Source organism: Zonotrichia albicollis, chromosome 8 (genome assembly GCF_047830755.1).
Source record: "Zonotrichia albicollis isolate bZonAlb1 chromosome 8, bZonAlb1.hap1, whole genome shotgun sequence".
Lineage (NCBI taxonomy): Eukaryota > Metazoa > Chordata > Aves > Passeriformes > Passerellidae > Zonotrichia > Zonotrichia albicollis.
Window position 1 is genome coordinate 23411874 of NC_133826.1, and position 21086 is coordinate 23432959.

Below are 21086 nucleotides of genomic sequence, written 5' to 3' on the forward strand. Positions count from 1 at the left end.
AACTGCTGACATACCAAGCCCACAACCAAGAGAAGGTCTTGACTTTTTAATTTCAGCAGTGCATCTTTTCAATGGGCTAATTGGGCAACAAGAGAATGACCCCAAGTCCCATGGTATAACATTAAACAAAAGGCTATGGGGTTTTTCCAATTTATGCACAATTAAAGGCCAAAAATAAATGACCTGTACTTTATTCTAGAGCTTACTAAAGTTCTGAAGAGAGCTCCTTAGAAACTCATGCACACGAGGGACAGAAGCCCATGGGACAGTGGCCACCTTACCTGGTCGTGGCACAGGCTGTGCTGCTGGAGTTTGTGTTTTTCTGGCAGATGCACCTTCCTTTGGAAAGACAGAAAAACAACATGATCAGCTGAGCTTTGTGTCAGGCACACGAGTTTTCAAATAACCACAGAGGTACTGAAAGTATCACGATAATGAGAGCAGTATGTTTCCACTCAAGTGATGGAAGAAAATAGAGAAAATATTCCAAACTCGTTATAGAGCCTGTTTTAGCTTTAGGGAAGACAAACAATCTCAAACTTTTACAGTCTTACATTTTAACCAACCATAAACTTTTTAAAATTTAACTTTAAAATGTTTAATATTTTAACTTTAAAAAGTTTAATAAACTTTTACATTCAAATAAACTTTTCCTATTTACAGTATTGTTTCATTTTACCTACTACCACCTTCACCAAGGGTTAGTAATGTAAATATAAGCAATTGGCTGTAGAAATTTCCAAACAAGATCCCCTTATGCTCTGGATGGAAAACCAGGACCAAGAAATTGCAATGCATTCCTGACTTGAGGAGTTTTAGTGCCCAGAAATAGCACTCTCATGATAATTAGTTCTGCTCATGCCTTATCCAATTACCTTAATGTAACACACAAAAGACCTGCACTACTGTTTATTCTTGTTAGCTCCCCAGAGTCAACACAGCACCAAAGAAAACAGTGAGGTCACACGTCTGCTTCCAGAGCAACACAAATCCTGCAAGAACAAATTCTGCTCTCAGTTTCTGCTGTGAAACCTCCCTGAACATAACACATAGCACCAACATGCTGAAAAGCTGCAGCACATTCCAGCCACTTCCATCTATTTGCAGAGCTGACAGGAAAAAACCTTCTTAACATGAAACCACGGATTTTAGCTGAAAATTACTTAAAACATCATGTGAGATATCCTACAAGCATGAGACACTGAGAAAGGTCAGAGATCCCACTCAGAGGAAAAACTGTTGGAAAGGACTCCAATAGGCATTATCAGACTTCTATCTCCATGCATAAATAACAGTGTGTTTTGTAATGCAAAATAAAAGAAAGCTCATGAGAGGGCTCACTGCATGATTTAAATAATACTTAGAGGAGCTGCTTTTAAGTTTCCATCATGAAAGTTAAAACTCTTTATCTCATCATCTCTGAAGTACAAATAGAAGCTCCCACAGAAGCCCATAGAAAACACGAATTTACTCAAAGCCTCTCTTCCCTGAGCCTTAGTGAAGCCACCCATGATTAGTTTCAATAAGCTGGAGCTGACATTTGGTGCAGTGAGCAGCTTTTGGAACTTTTACAGGCAGCAACCTCCCATTAATCTTTAGAATAAGGGTTTAACCCTGCACTGCAAGTAATGGGTCTATCCCAAATTTTGCTGCACTCTTTTCTGATTATTGAAATACCAACATTTATGTAGGGCAGTTGAGTCAGTACCTGTTATTTTAAGACTTACTTTTATAGCAGCAGAGGAAAGGTATTTTTGCCAATGTCCTTTCACAATAATTACTCAGAAAATTATAAAAATGAAAATACTACCACACTCTAGAGGAAGAGCAGCAGGAAAAGCTAACTACCTTTGAGACAAGCCTTGCAACTGAGAAACAGCATCTTTCTTTTTACTTCCACTTTCTAAGAGAGCAGAAATAAAACTTTTTGTATCTCTTTCTGTAGAAAGATACCATGTTCTGTGTCAAAAGAATGATTCTGTGCTGCACTAGTCACTCATTTCGAAGAAACCAAGAATTCCCCCATAACACTTCCTTAAATTCACAGTACTTGATGAAATGTAAAGAAAATTATCAAGCTAAAGCAACATCAACTCCTGCAATGCCAAGTTTCAAGTTTCTAAATCCAGTTTAGATGCATAAGCATTACTGTGTGCTGTCCCACACCTTCATTCCTCCTTCCACCCCTACGGAATGAGCAGCGCAGCTTTGCTGCCTCCTCTGCCACTCACCCAGTGCCTCCCATGGCTCAAACACAGCCTGCACAGAAGGAGACACCCAGGAGCTGCTGCAGAGAAACTGGTGAAGAATTATAACCAAACAAGAACCAAAGCCAAACCAGTGGCTTGAGCCGAAAGAAATAACAGGCAAATTATCTTTTTGGGGGTTCTTCACTCTCTTTTGAACTGCCTGCCCTACAGTGATTTATGGGAAACTTAGTGCAGGAGCCTAAAACAAAACAGGAAGGCTTTAAGAAACTGAAACAAAATGCACCCCTCCAAAAGAAAAACAAAACACAGAAAATAACCACAAAAAATATCTGATTAATAGTTTAATCATTTAAATTAGTAAACACCACTTCCATGCCTATGATCATTCTGTTTGTAAGACCAAATCCTGCAAATCAATAAATTATGGAGGTACAGCTTTTAGTTGTATAACTTGGTACCTCAGACTATGATAATCTCAGGAATGAACCTTCTCAGCTCACAGCTCCTGATATTGAGGTATCATCAAAGCTCAGCTGTCACCTGACTGAAGGTGACAATCAATCCTCTGGAGGTGATTTACACCCCTTCTCTTTTTACAATTTTCAGTGATCTAACCACTACCTCCTGTTCTGTAAGAGCTGCAGCCAATGCAGCAAAAGAAATTCTGATCAATACTTCACCCGCACACTTCTCAGAAGATTTGTAAGGAGAAATGTATACACTACTAAGGTGAGGAAATGAACAGAAGAACAGAGCTGTGATGGTTGACAAGACCCCCAAGTGGAGAGGAAAACACGGGGTCAGTAAAGAAGTCATTATCAGGATCATTTTGTTGTTATTTTCCTTCATCCTGCTAAGTTTGGATTTACAACTACTGCTTTTCAAAAGCATTCAGATAGAGATACAAGCTTTTCCTATGACAACACAGTGATTTGAGCTCTGTTCCTAAGGAGGTATTACCCAGAGAAGTCCATGCCAGGATTTCTCCCAGAGAAAAAAGAGTATTCATCTGACAGAGTAACCTCTGCAGCTGCTTCATCCAACCACACAAAGGGGGTGCTGCTGGTGATTTGCTACTCAGAGGCAACTCCTGGTTTGCACACTCTCATTCCCTGTAAAGGCCAGAGTTATTTCTCATTGAGCACACACAAAGGTATTTCAAATCTTCTCATGTGAAATTTTTAATCTAAAAGTTCCTTTTAAGTAACCAGCACGCTGCAAATTTGAACTCCAGCTAAGGGAGCTTTTGTTCATGCAGCTGTACCCAAAGCATCACAAGCAGCAGGAATCACTGTTTAGCTATTTAAAGAACATTCATTTCCTCAAAATTTCTGAATACTTAGACAGTTTTGCTCGAAAATGACATACCTAATTCTCATGCATAAGCTGTTTGACACTGTTAAAGAGTATATTATGAATATTCATAAGTTGAAACTAATTTAGTAACAAAACCATGTAATTTGAAAAATACAAATCTTCTTTAAGAAAACCACTTAACGTTGTTTTTTAATCAAAAACATATTACTTGGTTTACTTCTGCTAATTTACCATAGAAGGTTATATATAGAGAGTTTACTTATGATTTACATTTTAACCATTCAGAAGCAACACCCTGACATGATACAGAATGTCATCAGCTCCAGACTTGCCTGAGCCTCGCTGCTTCACTTCCCTACAGGGCTGGATCTGCTTCTCTGTGGGATTCATTTTAGTGCTTCTGTTCCCTGTCATTTCAGACATTTAAAATATCTCTGCCTAACAATGTTTTTGTGTTTAGTGTATTCCCTTTGTTATTTAGCATTGTTGTACCTAAACACCTAAAAAATACTGGGTTCACAGAGCAATGGATGAGTGGGAAACAGCTCAGTACCTGTGGTTAGTACAGCCATGGCTGGGTTTAAGTTTCCTGAGTGGCTGTTGGGGGTTAGTTTGTTTGTTTTCTTTTAGACACCTTTTAAAATCTCTTGGTTTTAAACCTCTCTCTTTAAACCTCTTTTTTTGACTTTACTAAAAATAACAATTTTTAAAAACAGCTATTATGTGCATTAACAAAAAATTACCCATTACCAGTATTTACCTAACAGATTTATCAGGACCCAACTATTACTTTCCCATATTTTAGATACTTAGTGGTTTTCTTAGGTCTAAATGAACATGAACATCCATAGTTAGGTTACCTTCATTTCCCAACTGGAATGAAAAATTAGCTGAACAGTAACTCCTGCTACACTTTAGAAAATAAACTCCCCTGTTTAAAACCTAATTATTAAAGATATCTTATGGCAGCTTTACAGGTCCAAATGGTGGAAGGAAAAACTATTTCATTGCATACTCCCTTTCCCAACTCTCAGTAGAGATCATGACAGCCTATAGTATTTTGACCTTTAAAAAAACTTTAGGAGCAAAGGATAGAGTTTACAATTTGATGCCATCTTGTGGCTTTAATTTGGTAAATTTAATTACTATCTTGTTCCTTAATAATATTTAAATTAGTCACAGAATTTCACCAAAAAATCTGAAAATTACAGAAGCAAAAAGTAACACTGCAAGAAGCTTGCATGTCAAACACAGAGCAGCTTCCAGCCATGAGAGAATTCAGCCAAACACAGCTCTGTTTGTGAAGAGGAACACAGCAAAACTCAGATTCAAAAGAGAAAGAAAAGAAGTGCCTGTGGATGGCAAGCTTGTACAATTATTTTTAAGAACAGCCTTCAATGTATCTATTCCATTTGAGGTACAAGAGACTGTAAAAACCCACTTTAATTACCAGCAATTGTATTATCATTTCCTGACTTAAAGTATTGAAGCTTTGAAAATTTTAGTAAAGCCAGCCTAAAGAACTAAGAAAAAACCCAAAACAACTGCATAGTTAAAAAGAAGACAACTTTACTATAAATTAAATATTGCATATATCAATGTATGAACAAACAGCCAAAACAAAGGGCTGACTTCAAAGCAGGTACCTAAAAATTGGTCCAGATGCCCTACTTGAAGCCTGACAGAAACATCTATTTCATATAAATTGGATTCTGAAAACATAGAGCTTTGTTCAAAAAATTTAAAGCCCATAGAAGCCTTGGAAAAAAATCCAAGCTTTTCAAAGGGTCAAAAATAATCCAACTCAGTGGCTCTGCCTCTGCAGCCTTCCCAGTAATTCTCTGATCTATGTTTGCATCAAGAAAATTCTAGTAATATTTTAACTAGTGTTTCACATCATCATTTTATTTATACATCAAACTGGTATCATTTATTTTTATATTTATATGCACACACAAATCTGCATGCAGTCCCACAAGACATACTTAAATAATAAATTGCAAGCTTTTAACTGCCTTCCTAATTTTAAACTTTACAGTAAAAAATAGAATTTATTGTGCAAATATTTCTAATACTATAGTTGCTTTCACTTCCATTGTTTGCAATATTAATGAAAAGGTCATTGCTACTGTTTCTATTGTTTCAACTTTCTTATTTTCTGGAAGGGAGAGTGGGAGTTTAAGCAGAATTAAAGATATTTTTACAGAACAAATTTTAACAGAAGAAGAGTTTACCAGTATTTATCAAAGGACTTCTAATACCAGCTACCTAAATAAAATACCAGCACAGATTCACTTTTTCATACCTGCACAACCAAAAAAACTGATGTGGCAAGACAAAGAGGACTGATAAAAAATATATAGAACATGTTTATTTCAAAATACAAAACTCATCATAGAATCATTAAATTTGAAAAGACCTTCAAGCTCATTGAGTCCAACCTTTAGTGTATTATATTAAAATGTATTTTACTGAAGGTCATGTCTTATCCGGCATAGAAGGCTTCCAATCCTGAAATCCAGTTTCATGCCACAAAACTCAGTGTCAATCTTGCAAAGGTAATAGAAGTCTCATTATAGTTTTCCAAATATTGAAGTCCATATACCAAATTTGACAAAAGAGGGAAATCAGAATGAGCACGGCACTACAGGGATGGAGAAGGGGGGAAAGGAGAACCAGAGGAGGGTGGCACAAATAAAACTCTGCTGGTTGCACTCTGCTGCTTTGGGACTACCCAAACATTAACACCTGTTGTACCACACCATGCAAATTCAACTTTCACTTAGAAATTTGGTCCCTTATTAATCCATTACAGAACTAAAACTGACAAGATAATTCAAATTTAGAAACCCTGACATTGTTAAACATGATAAACAGAACTGATGGGTCTCTTCAGGTTAGACCTGGCAAGGAGCGTCACTGAATTTTAAAAAAATCACTGAAATTTCTTGTTTGTTACCAGGTCAAGATAAACTAGCTTTAAACATGACTGAATTAACTGGACTGGTTACTGATAACTTAGGAAATACTCTGGTTCTGCAAAGAAAACAAACCAAATCACAACTGAATCTAAAAGAAAATTGTAGTGACTAGTGAGCAGCTAGGGACAAAAGCAAATAAAAAAGCTGCAATAATAACAATAATGGAAATCACTGGAGAAGCTTTTGAAAAGAATTAATCAAAGCCACAAGTACTGAGATGCTTTAAAACCATTACCCCCAAAGTTAAGCTATCCAACCCCTCTGAAGAGTCCTCTCAGAAGTGTGCTAGAGCTCCATCCTTGTACAGAATATCTGTAAAATTAAGAACTTTGTCTTGAATTTACATCAGCCACATAAATTCAAACTGTTGCTATAGAAATAGCAATTTTTGAGCAGAAGAGAGATGTTGGTAGCGAAGATTAAACATGTAAACACTTCCATTTTCCTGGGGATAAGCTGTTTTCATCAAAAACAAGAACTCTTAATCCTGAGAACTCCAGAGGACTTGTTTGTTTGTTTGAAAAATAAAGGCTTGTCTATACCTTCCTATGTTCATTTTAATGATTCATTTCCATGAACTGAGTGAAAAGACAAAGACAGTTATCACCAAAACAGTATTTTCACTTAGGCTTCCTTCCCTTTGGGTGAGTTATCTAAGCCAGCCTCACAGTTATTTCTTGGCAGCCAGAGAGGGTTTTGAGAAGCACAGTTTGAGTATTAAGGGATTGTTTCATCTTTCTCTAAATCCAGGTATAAAGTTTCTATCCTACTGGTTTTCTGCATGCCACAATCAGCCCAGGATACATCAGTTAACAGAACTGGAATTTCTATCTAATTGTGAATTTACTGCAATTGGCTCCTGTTTGAGTCTCTGACTCAGACCTTGACATATTCAGAACTATCTAGTTTCACTACTGCCTCTAAGGGCAGGCACTGGTCACCCACAGGAAATGGTTTTATCAGAAACAGCACACAATATGGGGCTCAAGCAATCCATTTGCCCATCAGCACAACTGGCATGCAAATTCCAAACACACAGAGAAGAACTATTGTTTTTGTGTTCAGATTCACCTTTGGAAATGGGATTCAAAGGAACAGCCACATTTAGATTACAGAAAATGCTGCTCAGTACAGAGCAGCAGGAAGACCCTACTTACACCTGCACCCAGTGAGCAAGCAATACATAAACAGAGGTCTAAGAGACCTCAGAAAGGTGCCTTTGCAACTTCTGGAAAGACTCATGAAATGCTTTGTGTGAGAAGAATATTTTTAAAAGCTCTGCAGGTGCCCAAATGAATACAGAAGGACCCTTGACTTCTGTATCAAAATTTATCCCCAAAAAAAAACCCAAAATGAACCAAGACTCAAGTAACTGAATAACTTTGAGGGATGCTGTCAAACATCTCAATGCAACAGAAACTGCTGAGGCTCTTTCCAGCCTTCCCCTGCTTATATTGACTCCCATTGCTACAACACAGGAGATGCTGCATTAGAATTCTAATACATGGGCAGCTATTGAAAGACCTTGAGTTATTTCATGATTGCTTGTTCAACAAATTATCCAGCACCAGTTGTTCCCAGTTGTACTGCATCCTGATATGATCTTCTCTTTCTATTCACTAAAAACAAGTTTCAATATTATTCTTCTGTACCTCACCAGCTTTAGCAAATCCAGCACTATGCTTATATATTACATTATGTTGCAAGAAAACACAATTATCATGGGTGATCATGGGCAGAGAGATGAAAGCAATTTTCCAAGTAATGGCCCAGCAAAACTTAAAATATCTGGGGAAAAATCCTGAAAGTGAATTCCTGGAGGAGCCAATGTGCAAAGCTGAACAGCAGAGCAATGAACTCCAAGTTGTTTGTGCTGCCTAGAAAAAACACTGCTGAGTTCAGATGTGTTTTTCAGGATCAAAAGCTTTAGCTGCAGCTATAACAAACTGTAACAAACAGGCCAAGAGATGAGGGCTTGAGTGATGACAGCAGTGGATGTGAGCGTTCAAGGGACTGTGACCACTTGGATATGGAAAGGGCTATTTTGAACTGCTACTGGCCAGAAAAAGGGCAAAAAAAAATGTCCAAATTGCAGAGTGCCTTGTACTCCAGGCTCCCTCAATGAGCAACAGCTCATCTGCTATGCAAATTCAGCTGAAAAGGCAAAGGTACTTTTTTTTTAAATGCCCAAAAGGTGATGATTGTGAGATCTGCTGCAACTGTAATAAGCTGCTGGTAATACTAAACCACACCTTGGCAGTCAGCTGAGTAATACCAGTCATGAAACTTGTGCTATCTCAGATTTTCTTCTTAACTCTTGTATTTTTTACTTTGTAACTTTTACACAAGCACACCCCACGAGATTCTTGTAGGATGCCCACTGCTTCAATGGCTACAGCAAAGTTAAGTGACACAACAGTAGGTATAGGTGAAAAAGGAAAAAGTAAGTATATTACAGAAATTATCTATGTCATTTGCAAACAGAGTAGTGAAACCCCAGCATGACATTGGTTAAAGCCCTTGGATCAACAAACTGTCTTGTTCAGACAGAGCAGATTCACTGACTTGGCTGCTGGTGATAAAACTATTGACAAGATACTGAGACACAAGAGAGATCTCTACAACATGAGACAAGCAAGTTAGAAACAGAGTGGTAATTCTCTGCAAAAACTTCTGAGTTTTAGTCCAGCACAAAAGTGTTAAGATTTCTGGACTTCAACATGCTGCAATTATCCACACCCTATAATTCCCCCAGACAGAGAAAACTGGATATTTTAATCTGCTTACAAGATAACCAGAATTCTGCCTCTGAACATTTGTCCTGCCCCAGCTGTCTCAGTTCACAAGTTCAGTTTCAGTTGCCATATGGAGAAAAAAAAGTTAAAATTAACCAAAGGAACACTACAATTCACAGGCCTTCCAGATCCTATTCAGCTCTTACTCTACAGATTTTATTGCTTTAACTCATTAAAAAAAAAAAAAAAAAAAACAAAAAAAAACCAACAGACTGAAAGAAAGAAAATATGTTGTCTACCATGAAGATAGAGAGTGAATCAAATCAGGATGTAAGCAGAAGTTTTTTTTGGAGGACAGGGCTGAGAGGACAATGGGCAAACAGACCTTTTTTTTTGTTCCACAAAAAAACTGTAGCTAAGCACCCCTGATCATAGTGATAGCTTTTGGCAGCAAAAGGTATCACTTCTCCTGGGCAAGAACACAATTTAGTCATTTCCCCTTCCCTCAGATGCTGAACTTGAGCTTTGCATTTACAGCTTGTACAACTGGAACAGCCCCCTGTGAAATGTTGGTCAATCACTGCACATACTCACAGCACATGCAAGGTTAAAATCCAGGGGAAGAGCGACAAAAGCATCAAACAAAGCTTTCTGCACCAAAGCCACCTCCACCTGGGGGTGCCCCTTCTCCCATGCTGCCAGCCCAGACTGTGCTCCCCATCTCCCTTCCCCATGGGCAGCCCCAGAACAGTCACAGAATCACAGAATGACTGGGTTGGAAGAGACCTTAAAGATCATCGAGTCCAACCCATGCCCCAACATCTCAACTAAACCATGGCACTGAGTGCCACATCCAGGCTTTTCTTAAACACATCCAGGGATGGTGACTCCACCACCTCCCCAGGCAGCCATTCCAGAACTTTATGACTCTTTCTGTGAAAAACCTTTTCCTACCATCCAACCTATATTTCCCTTGGCACAGCTTGAGACTGCGTCCTGTGGTTCTGTCAGTGCTGCCTGGAGAAAGAGCCCAACCCCACCTGACTGCAGGCACCTTTCAGGGAGCTGTAGGGAGTGATAAGGTCACCCCTGAGCCTCCTTTTCTCCAGGCTGAACACCCCCAGCTCCCTCAGTGGTTCCTCACAGGGTTTGTGTTCCCAGCCCCTCACCAGCCTTGTTGCCCCCTTGAGCATCTCCACATCCTTCCCAAACTGAGGGCCCAGAGTAGTCCTTGCCAACAGGCTGATAATGTGTTCACAGAAACTAAGCAATGCTCAGATTTTATCACAAGTAGCTGGAAAATCTGCCCCCAAACAGGAAGTTACTGGTCATGTTGTGAATGAACTTTTATTTCACTAAAAATACTAAATCAGAGACAGCAGCTGTTGTGAACAGAATACTTTACATTTCCAATGGCCACGCTTGCTATAAGGTGCCCATGAAAAAGTCTTATTTTGAGAACTCCTATACTACATACACTACACACTATATACATTACATATTATGACAACAGCTGACATTTGATTGCAATGTTTCTTTCTGCCCCATGACTTTACACATTTGCATCAAGTAAAACAAAAGATGCCAACACAACACATCTATTGTTGGATTTAAATGTTTATATTCCAATTTCAACAATATAAATACACCCTTGGAATCATTTTCCTACATTTTAAGACAGGGCACAGAAGCAATCTGGGATTCAAACATAAACTTCAAACCTAGAAAGTTCCTAAGCAGTGTATGAATTGTTCCTCAATATTAATATTACACTTTAGGAGTTACTTACCTGCAGCTTCCCATAGGTAAGCTTAGATATTTAATACAATAAAACATCACTGAAAAAAAAACTTGTGCTCTTCAGTGTCCTCAAATGGCTTCTCCCACCTAGAGTCAACATCATTAACCTATTTTTCCCAGTACAATATTCTGAAGTCAGCATTTCCAAAATTTGCAGTAATAGCATTCCTCTCACAGTCACAGCAGCTCTGACAAAAACTGCCTGCTAGAGTACCTTTGCTTTGGCTGCAGGATGCCCAAGTTTCATATGCAGCATCATAATCAAATACCCCTCCATAAAAATGCAAAGGGTCTGGTGCTGTTATGTGCCATTTATCACCCTGTCCTGCAGCTCTGCCTCCAGCTTTCCCAGGGAGATCCATTCCAACACATACTTTTCATTGCAAAACTCTCATTCCAGAAGTCTGTTTTAATTAAAATATTCTTTTATTTACAATTAGGAAGGAGCACTCAAATTAGACCAACATTTACTATTCCCCCTTCAAGAAATTTCTACTGAGTGCAACTGGGAAACTACAAAAGGCCTGGAGTTTCCCTCCCTGGGTACAGATGTAAGCAGATGAAAACACTAAAGTATTTTGCAGGTATCATTACTACAGAGCACAAAATCACACTACTGTACATGTCAGCAGAAAGCCAGGCAGCCACCTGAACCCAAAATTCTGTATTTTTTCAATTAAGCCTTTATACTTATCCTATAGATTCCAAAATTAAAGAAAACAAAACCCAACTTAATAATCCCCCAAGCACAACAACAAATTAAAGCCTTCTGGTTTATACCCAGAGAACAAACAGACAACGTACATTAAAGTTTCAGTTGTCTCCATTTCAGCATGTCCTTAAAGCCTGGCTCTTTGCCAAAAGCAATACAGCCTATGGACATGGCTGATTTCCTTCCAAAAGAAATCACACAGGGGGACCAAACAACACCATCACAATATTAATCATCACCTAACAAAGGCACCTAGGACTGAGAAGCATCCCAGTCACACACCACAGACTCACATATTGAGGACAAACAATAGAATAATATATACTGTATTTGCATCACAGCAACAAAGCTTCCTACTTGTGTGCTTCTTGAGAAACACAGATGTTTCAAGAAGTGCCTTCAAGGTTTTTAGTGCCAGCATGGCTTCAGCAGGAGCTGTGTATTATTGCTGTAACACCATACACCAAAGAGATTGTGCAAATGGCTGCTGGTATTGGTAACCTGAAGAAACACATCACTCATACCACCCTGCTGGAGCACACAAAAGCTGATGATGTTACATGCTCATATCAAAAACTAACTGTAGTGGCAATAAATCATGCATTAAGTTAAAATACAGGAAGGCTTCTGGCTGTATCACAAAAGAGGAATTTTTCCATTTGGCCTTCTGCCTCTACTTTCAGCTTCCTTTGGCATTATATCTAAATTCCCCATTATTCTTCTTTCTTTAGTATAGAAGATTAAATTAAGCCCTTCTCAAAGCACTAAGATGACAGCATTCAACTTTAATTTTTTCATTTTAAACACAATCCATACACGAGATAGACTATCTCCAAGCTCCTAGCATTGCATTAGGAGAACTGGTTTATCACAGACTGTTCTCGGCTGTATTTTTGGTAGTGCATAAATGCATCCTCTTAAATAAAGGTCAACTGGCACAATCCCATATAGTGGGGGCCAGCCTATTCAAAGATGAGGATAACAGCCCTACAAAACCAACAGATTTTAGGGTCTTCCCATTACACTGTAAATTATATACAGGCTTCATCCATTGCTGCAAAAAAATAACCCCTGACAAACGAGCAGACTCCAAAATGCATCACCAAACAGGTTCTGAAAGTTTTCAAACGGCTGTGCCCTCTCACTCTGTACCCATATACACACAAATTCATCTTTAGGAACCTCCCACTGTGAACAGCCACAGGAGATGACAGACTGCCAGTCAGCCCTTTCACAGGTGAGGCTCACTACAACCATTATTCCTGTTCCTCACATGTTAGCAACCATCAGTCATCCACGATGATCCTGGGGATTTCACAGTTTATCTGAAGGAAATCTGCCACAAGCAGCAAGACCTCCTCAGCTCTCCTTCAGCCCTCGCATCTGTCCTGGCACTCCAAATAGCTGTTTCACCTTCGCAAAGTCTAATGTCAGTCATAAAAAAATAAATAAGTTCTTTTTTTTCCTACAGCAATGTGTTGCAAAGTAACAGTCCAGAAAACTGAACACTAAAGTGGCAGGAAATAAAAATGAGTAAACCACTAAGAGGAGACAATGTTTTGGAATACAGTTAGGCTTTCAATGCCAAGATTTCAATGAGAGAAAAAAAAACCAACACAAAGCGTAACAAGATTCCCCTGTTATGACACCCTGGAACTTTCTGTACGTGCTTAGGATGGCTTTACCAGTCACAAACAGATTCAATTTCATAGAGACTCATCCAATAACTTCCTTGCCTTAGTCAGGTCATGCTCTACTTTTACGAGAAAAGCACCAAAACAAAACAGCAGCATCACCTTCTTGAGCAAGGGCGGCAGAGTAATTTTACATGTAGCTCAACAGGCTGGTAATTTGTATACAGACCAGAGACCTCACACTTTTCTATTTATTCCTGTGCTTCCAAAAAGACATTTGGAAAATGTAAGAAAAAGCAACTAATCCAGAGTTAATGCCAGACTACATATTTCTTCCTTATTTTGCAGGTTCTGCATTGGCATATTCTTGGGGGAATGAATGTGTGCCTATTCTGGAGGAAGAGGAAAAATCCTTATCTCCTCTCCAACAGACATTTGTGTCACTGACTAGCGCTTAGTTGGAAGAAACATCTGAAGGCACTAGCACTCTGAAAGCTGTTCTAAGAAAAACCCCAAGTTACTATCAGCCTCAGATCCCAATCAGTGGGATCAGGTATTTCCAGGCAGCACATTTTCCACTGGAGAAGATGGAGATGCCTCAGGTTTCACTCTTTCCTTAGCTCAGGCAGCTTCTCAAAGCACTGCTCACCTCCTTCCCAGGCCACAGCCCTGGCACCCAGCAGAAGCTGCTGCAGCTCCTGCAGCCATCTCCCAGTGCCTCAGCCCTGCTCTGAGAAGAGCAGGAAATTCTGCACCGAGCCATCAGCCACAGGGCACCCAGGGCTGCCCCAGCCTGCCCTGAGCAGCCTGCTGCCTCCATTCCCACATGGAGGACATTGCACAAGGCTCAGGAGGTGGTGTGCATCACCCTGGGCATACACACAGCCAATTTTACTCTGGCTCTGGTCCCAACCAACCTGCCAGGGAGAGGAGAGCAGGGATTCCACAGAGCTGCTCTAACCTTTCCTGCTGCACCCAGCATTTCCCACTTTACTGACATATCTCCTTGCTCACTCCCTTCCTCCCATGCACCTCAGAGAAGTGACATTTCATTACATGGAATAAACAACCTCTTGTCATTAGGCAAACACAGCACAAGAGTACAGATTGTGGCACATCGAAAGGAAAAATAGAAAAAGAAAAAACAAAGAAAATGGCAAATGTAAATTTTTCATAGTAGGGAAACATTTTCCTTATGAAGTGACCTAGATTCTCAAACAAAGGGATTCCCTTTCTGTACTGTATCCAGGCCTTATTAAATAAAGAAGGTATTTTTATTCTATTTATTACTTTGCTTGTTACCTAGAAATACAACAGAAGGGCTTTTGATATTTGGCAAAATAAGGAACACCATGGCAAAACCTAACATGGAGATCCAAAGGTGTGAGGGGGAAAAAAGAAAAAAAAAAAATCAGGAAAATGTGGGTCAGATTTAGTCTCATCCACAGTTCAATCTTTTGATATGCAATGTAAACCATAATACTTGCACATTGATAAAACAAGTATACATTAACCAAAACTTAGAGAAAAAGCATTTGTAGACGTCTCAATGTTTGATTACACAAATTCTCAAGAGGAAAAGACTTCAAAGAGTCTACAATAAGCATCATCCAAGGTCATGAGATTTTGTGGGGTTTTTAAGAGGATGACAGGTTTCTGTATGTTTCTGAGAAGCAGGGTGGGTTTTTTCAGATGACAAATGCTCTCTATGAATTTACTTTAGCAAGACAGATCAACACTAGAACTCTTTGCAGATGCTGATTATGAATTGCAAGATTATATACCTAACAGAAGAATATCATCTTGAATTTGAGGCCAAATTTTATTAATTCAGCATTATTATATTAAATACAACCAGTATTTTTTCTTTTACAGACACACCTCCCTACAGAATGTATTGATTATTCTTAATATTACATCTCAAGGTGGACAAGATGCAAGAGAGCTGTCTCTGATTTCTTCTTCTGTTAGAAGCCACTAAATTACAGAAAATAAACCACCTGGAATTTCAGTTTGAAATATAGCTTAAGATAGCATTAAATAATAAAAATTCTCTAGTTCTCAATCAATATTCTCTGTCAATCTACATTATACAAACCAGACCCTGTGGATTTCCTCTAAATCAAGTATTTGAGGACTACGAGTCCTGGTTACTGACTCTACATCAGTAATTTATGTGAAAAAAAAAATCCTCAGGCTCATGAAATTAATCTAGAGTCTTACACAGATTACAGAAGGAATTATGAACACAGTTATTCAGGCAAAATCCGTTATTTCCATAGCAGAGCTTCCTCTTCCTTGGAAGCCACTCAAGGAATGGTATCATTTAAGTTTAATGTGAATTTTAGAAGTGGAAAGTCTGCAGCTTAATCTCCACTGATTGGGAACTACATGAAATTGAGGGAAACATGAAGATAGAACAACATTCAGTAAAATGGGGAGTAGCTGGGACACGTCCCCAACTGGCCAGGCTGAAGCAGCTCAGTGAGATCTGGGTGATGTGCACAGTGTTTGGAGAAATTTCAGTCTCTCCAACATGTCCAAAAAAAGAGCAGTAGGGAATTTCTCTTAAAAGGGGATTTATTCTCCATTTTATGATCCAGGTTTCCTGTTGGCTATGAACAAATATTGCTGAAATTTATTACACGAATAGGACCTCTTGAGTCCCTGGAGAAAGGATTTTTTTCCACAGATTTTATTGGTTTTCCTAGCTTAAGCATCTCTGCTTGAAGGAAAGGATTCAGGCATTTAAGGCACTTGCTAAATCTCTGTTATTTCTGCTGTAAACCTTTCATGTCCCCCAGAATTAGCTGCAAATGAGGATATCTCCAGGATGGAGCTGCAGGAATTAACATACTAAAGCTACTGAGCAAATGTGACAGATGGAAAGAGTCAGTACGGGTCTCAACCCAAGTCACAGGAAATTCTGACAGCTCTGAAAGTCCAGTTCTTCAATTTCACATTATTTAACATTCAGTAAACAAATGTCTCACCAATTTCAGTCCTAAAAATTGTGGAGGCAAACAAAATGTCTCCATATTCCTGTACAAACCACATACCTGGGGAAAAAGACTTAATGAGAGGATGAACAGTTGCTAATCTCTTAATTGGTCCCACACAAAAGAAAAGAAAAAAACAAACCAAAACCTATGTAGCTCCTCATGCATGGAAGAGTGCTGGGTAGGATAGGATGGCTGCATCCCTTACTCAGCCTGATGAGCCAAGACTCTCTAAGTTATTGGGGGAGAAGTGTGGGATGCCTCAAGCGCTTGAAAATAGCCCAAGGGAAAAGGGGCAGAAAAGGCCTGGACAGGTGGCAGCAACTGGAACAAGACATTTTCCTTCCTCTGCATAAAAGCTGGTGCCTATTATCTCCAACAGGATGCCATCTTCCTTCATTCTATCTTCCATGCTCTGAAATTGGATTTTTAGTACCAGTTCTCTCATGAGAGTCCCACTTGCTGTAAGAACTGGAGGTTTGATTTCTAATTCTCATGTTGGGGTGGGTGCTAGGGCTACCTTGATCACACAGTGCAGGCAGGAGGATGAAACAACCCATGAGGTAAGGGGGAAACACCAGCCCATTTCCCACTGAAAGCTGCCTGTGAATTTTGGTACTTCAGCTGCTTGGCCTCCTCTCCCCTGCTGTGCTGAATCAAAGCTTCATAAAGTCCCTGCTCTCCTCAGAATGCAAAAGCAACACTTGTGACAGGCAGAAAACATTACTGCTGGCACTGGCTTGTCCGTTCATTAGGGGAGAACCATAAAACCAAAAATCCTGCACAACACAAATGAAATTATGTTGTCCAACCTCTGGAAGAATAAAATCTGCATTTAGCACTTGAGATCAGCAATAATTGCATGCAACACCTAGGGGAAGATACAAAAAATCAGAATACAGAAGAAAGAAAAGATATGATAAAGCAAACAACACAATATTGAGGAAAGAAACACATCTGGAAAGTAGTCCATATACATTTGCATAACACACAAAACCAGAATCAAAGCAGACCTAAACTTTATAGTTTGTACTTTGGCTTTTTGAGTGAATTTTGATTCACTCCATACCTGTTATCCTCTAAGGAAGCTGTGATAGGAGAACAGCATGAATTCTAGCTGGACACCTAGAACATCAGTTTACTTTATAAAAAAATACAAGCTTTAAAATTATGGAACATCTCCCTGAAATGTTTCCCAAGAAACACCCTTCTGACTTGAAAACATCATTTGGACTTTCCCCCCTCTCACAACTGTGAAGTTGGGGGTATGCTTATATTCCTTATGGACTAAAACATAAAAATCAATTGAATAAAACCTGATACATGTTTTGTAATAACTGGGAACTTTTTCTAGTTCTATAGATTGACCTGGATTGTTGCATTCAGGTTCTAAAGTTATGACTCAGTAGTTAATGAAATCATCAAGTTTATGGCTTGGGTGTTATTAGAAATCTTGATAATTTATAAAAAAATGCACCAAATGTAAAAGCTGGGTTTCACTACCAGCTAAGCAATGGTGAAAATCTACTAAGCAAAATAAGGCAGGCAATACTGACACTTGTGGTCATTTCTAGATTGCTATTTTCCTTCACTTACAAACATGTCTGCAAAAGCTAAGAAACATGTTGGATCTCAAAGCAGCCAAGCAAATTCCAAGTATTTGCCAACCCTGTCTCCACTTTATATGAACTTACTGGAGAAGTATTATTTCTGAAGAGAGGAGCAGAATAGCCATTGGCCATATACATAATTCTCAACATGGAAAATTAAAACTAAGCATTTATGACACTCTGTATTAACACATTTCCAGAAGGTAAAAATAAAGCTTAAAAACAAGAAAAACCAACCTTGAAAATGTTGCCATTAATCATTCTGAACTGTCCCTTGAAAGGTTTTCAACACATTACAGTTGATATAATACTCCATTTTACTATGATAAAATGAAATTTGCAAAGTATTAATTGAGTATCCAAAATGCACAATCCATATGGAAATAGTGATAAGTCACCCATGGTTTAAGTATTTCAACTCTCAAGGGGCAGAAGTTGCCAAGCAGTACATGCCTGACTACTGCAATTAATCCAAATTAGTTTGAGGAATTTCTGCTAATGTTGTCAAGACAGAACTTTACTGAATAGCTTTATTATAAAACCAGTTAGACAAAGCTGTGCTAACACCCTCTCAAAATGACACAAAGAGTTTTTCAAGTTTTTTGAAGAGAACATTCCAAACCACCCCAAGTTTGTTTTGCATTGGTACATTTTGCTCAGTTCCAAGTGGTCAGGCGCACAGGGAATTGTGAGCAGCCCCCTCCTCTCTGCTCTCCCTCCTGTGCAGGACTCGCTGAGCACTCCAGCTCCTGGTCACAGTAACTCTGCCTGCTCCTCACACAGCCTCTACATCCTCACTTACTCCTTGGAGCCTTAATAGGTGGCAGCCTTTCAAGCACTAACAGTGCAGCTTCTAATTTGGGATGTAACCATAGTAACATTACAGAACACACTACTCCCTGCATGGAGAACAAGCAGTCAACTGACCCTTCGTGCTGAGACTGGGCTGAAGTGAAGCTCATTCCAACCTCCAGCCCAGCAAGATTAGCAAAACCTGCAGCTCCTATTCCTAGTCCAAAGCAAGACCTGCCCTCCTGAAATACCCACAAATGCACAGTATCCTAGGAAAGCAGCAAAGAACAAAGTGCTATAAAAGAAAAGGAAATTGTTCCCAAAACTTTGACTCAAAAGCTGAATCAGTCAGATGAAAAGCAGTACAAAAATCAAAGGTTTTTTCTTACTTCTCTATAAGATGAGCAAAGAACTTCTCATACTTTATTTGAAAAAAAAAATATAAGAGAATGAACAAAAGAAATTGGTCATTAATATTTAAGAATTCAATACTCAATTTTTTCACAAGGCAAGATGACAATTTTTACACATACCAACAGGCAACAGCTCTGCCTGAACTTTACAAGCTACACACAAGGGATATGGCCATTTAATTAAAAGCCAGAGCTGATGTCTGTTCCCTTCTAAATTTACTTGAAAAAGGATTCTCTTTAGAAAAACAGCCCTTGGGATTTTTGTACCTTTAATATTTACTAATGAGCATTTATAGAAAAATAAAAACAGCTCTCCCCCTTCCAATAGGTCCCAAGCTTTAGGAACCAGGTACAGTGAAACAGTTGCAAATACATTAAATAGAAACAGCACAGATTTTAATAACCATTCTGTTGAGATCTGAACTCATTTCCAAATACAAGGGAAATTAGTCTTGTCTGAAAATTGCAAACTCAGAGGCAGATTTACATGTTTGTGTTTGACAAAAGCATTCCTGCCTTCTGCCTGGATGCACTAACCACATGGACAACCCACCTGGTTTCCTACCCATAGCCCAGAGTGCAGCAAACTGGGAGGACTCCTGGCCATGCTCTCCCATGTTTGTGTGCTCCAGCAACAGACTACACCAAATTCTGGATATTACACAGGGCAGCAGAAAGCTTGGTGTGTCTAGGTGGGAAATGCAATCACCTGGGCACATATGGAACATCTCAATGCACTGATTCTCAATTATTCATCTAGGTCCCAAATCAGTAAGTGGTGCTGGACACAGCCCTCTTCTCATGCTCTACCTCCACACTGACCCCTCCCCTCCACTTTTTAAACACGGATTTGTTTAGACTGGAGGAGATAGAAAGTCTTTACTGATACACACTTAAAATTTATAATTACTATTTAGGAAATATGCTCATGATCCTAAAATGTCCTCAGATAGGATCAAAGGATTTGTGGAAATGTTTATGAGGTTCAGAAACTCATGCATTACAAGCAAGACTAAATTAATAGAGAAAGTTAGTGTACACAGATTATTTATTTAGGAAGATCTAAATCTGATTATGTTTCTAGTAAACTATCATATTATGCATCTAGAATAATAAAACACACTGACTGCCTGGGGAAGCCGTATCTCCCAGTAAGGGACATGCCCACCCCCACCACTACGAATCAGACACACCAGATAAGTCACAGTTTCTTTACTCCTTGTAAAAAAAATGGTCTAAAGAGCCAGTCATTAGCTTTTCAAAACAGAGTGGGCAAACACAGTGACTAATAAATACCTGGGTATGTATGCTGCTAGGTCTCTGTTTTCTCAGGTATTATGGTATTTTATTTATATAGTAAATATAATAAGATGCTTCAGCACAGAAGGGTCAGTCACTGAAAGGAGAGAAATGAAAGTAACACAGGTTTCCTCAGGACCAAAAAGATAAATTTTATGACATAGGTATGTCTGTAACAGACAAAAGACATTTTAGGTTCATCAATAATTGAAATGAAGTGCCCCTGACTTTGCAATGCCAGACCACAGCAGAAAGCTATTAACAGCAGAGAGGCAGCTTAACAGCATATGCTTATAAATCAGTGTTGATCAGCCCAACTGAATAACCTCAGATAACAAAAAGTAGCTTTTAAAGAGTAAGAATGTGTAAAGGAAACATGAGCAAAGAAAGGCACTTCTGTCTTTTCTTTGGCGTGAAGGCACAGACCATTTGTACTCCCAGAGAGACAAATGGGTTAAATCAAGCTTCAGCATTTAAATGCTTTTAATTCCCTTGCACTGCAGAACAGCTTTTGGAATACGGTACTAAAACATCTAGCATCAAAAATCTCCTAGAGAATCTAAGTTGCACGGTCGAGGAAAAGT

The 21086-nt window shown here is 39.0% G+C and overlaps 1 protein-coding gene across 1 annotated transcript in view; it reads right to left on the reverse strand.

Annotated features, from left to right (window-relative positions):
* Positions 1–21086, reverse strand: part of CDC73 (cell division cycle 73) — a 102948-nt gene that overhangs the window by 19122 nt on the left and 62740 nt on the right. The window contains exon 11 of the mRNA XM_074546278.1: positions 282–339. Coding sequence (XP_074402379.1) covers positions 282–339 — 58 coding nt within the window. The remainder of the gene's footprint in view (positions 1–281; positions 340–21086) is intronic.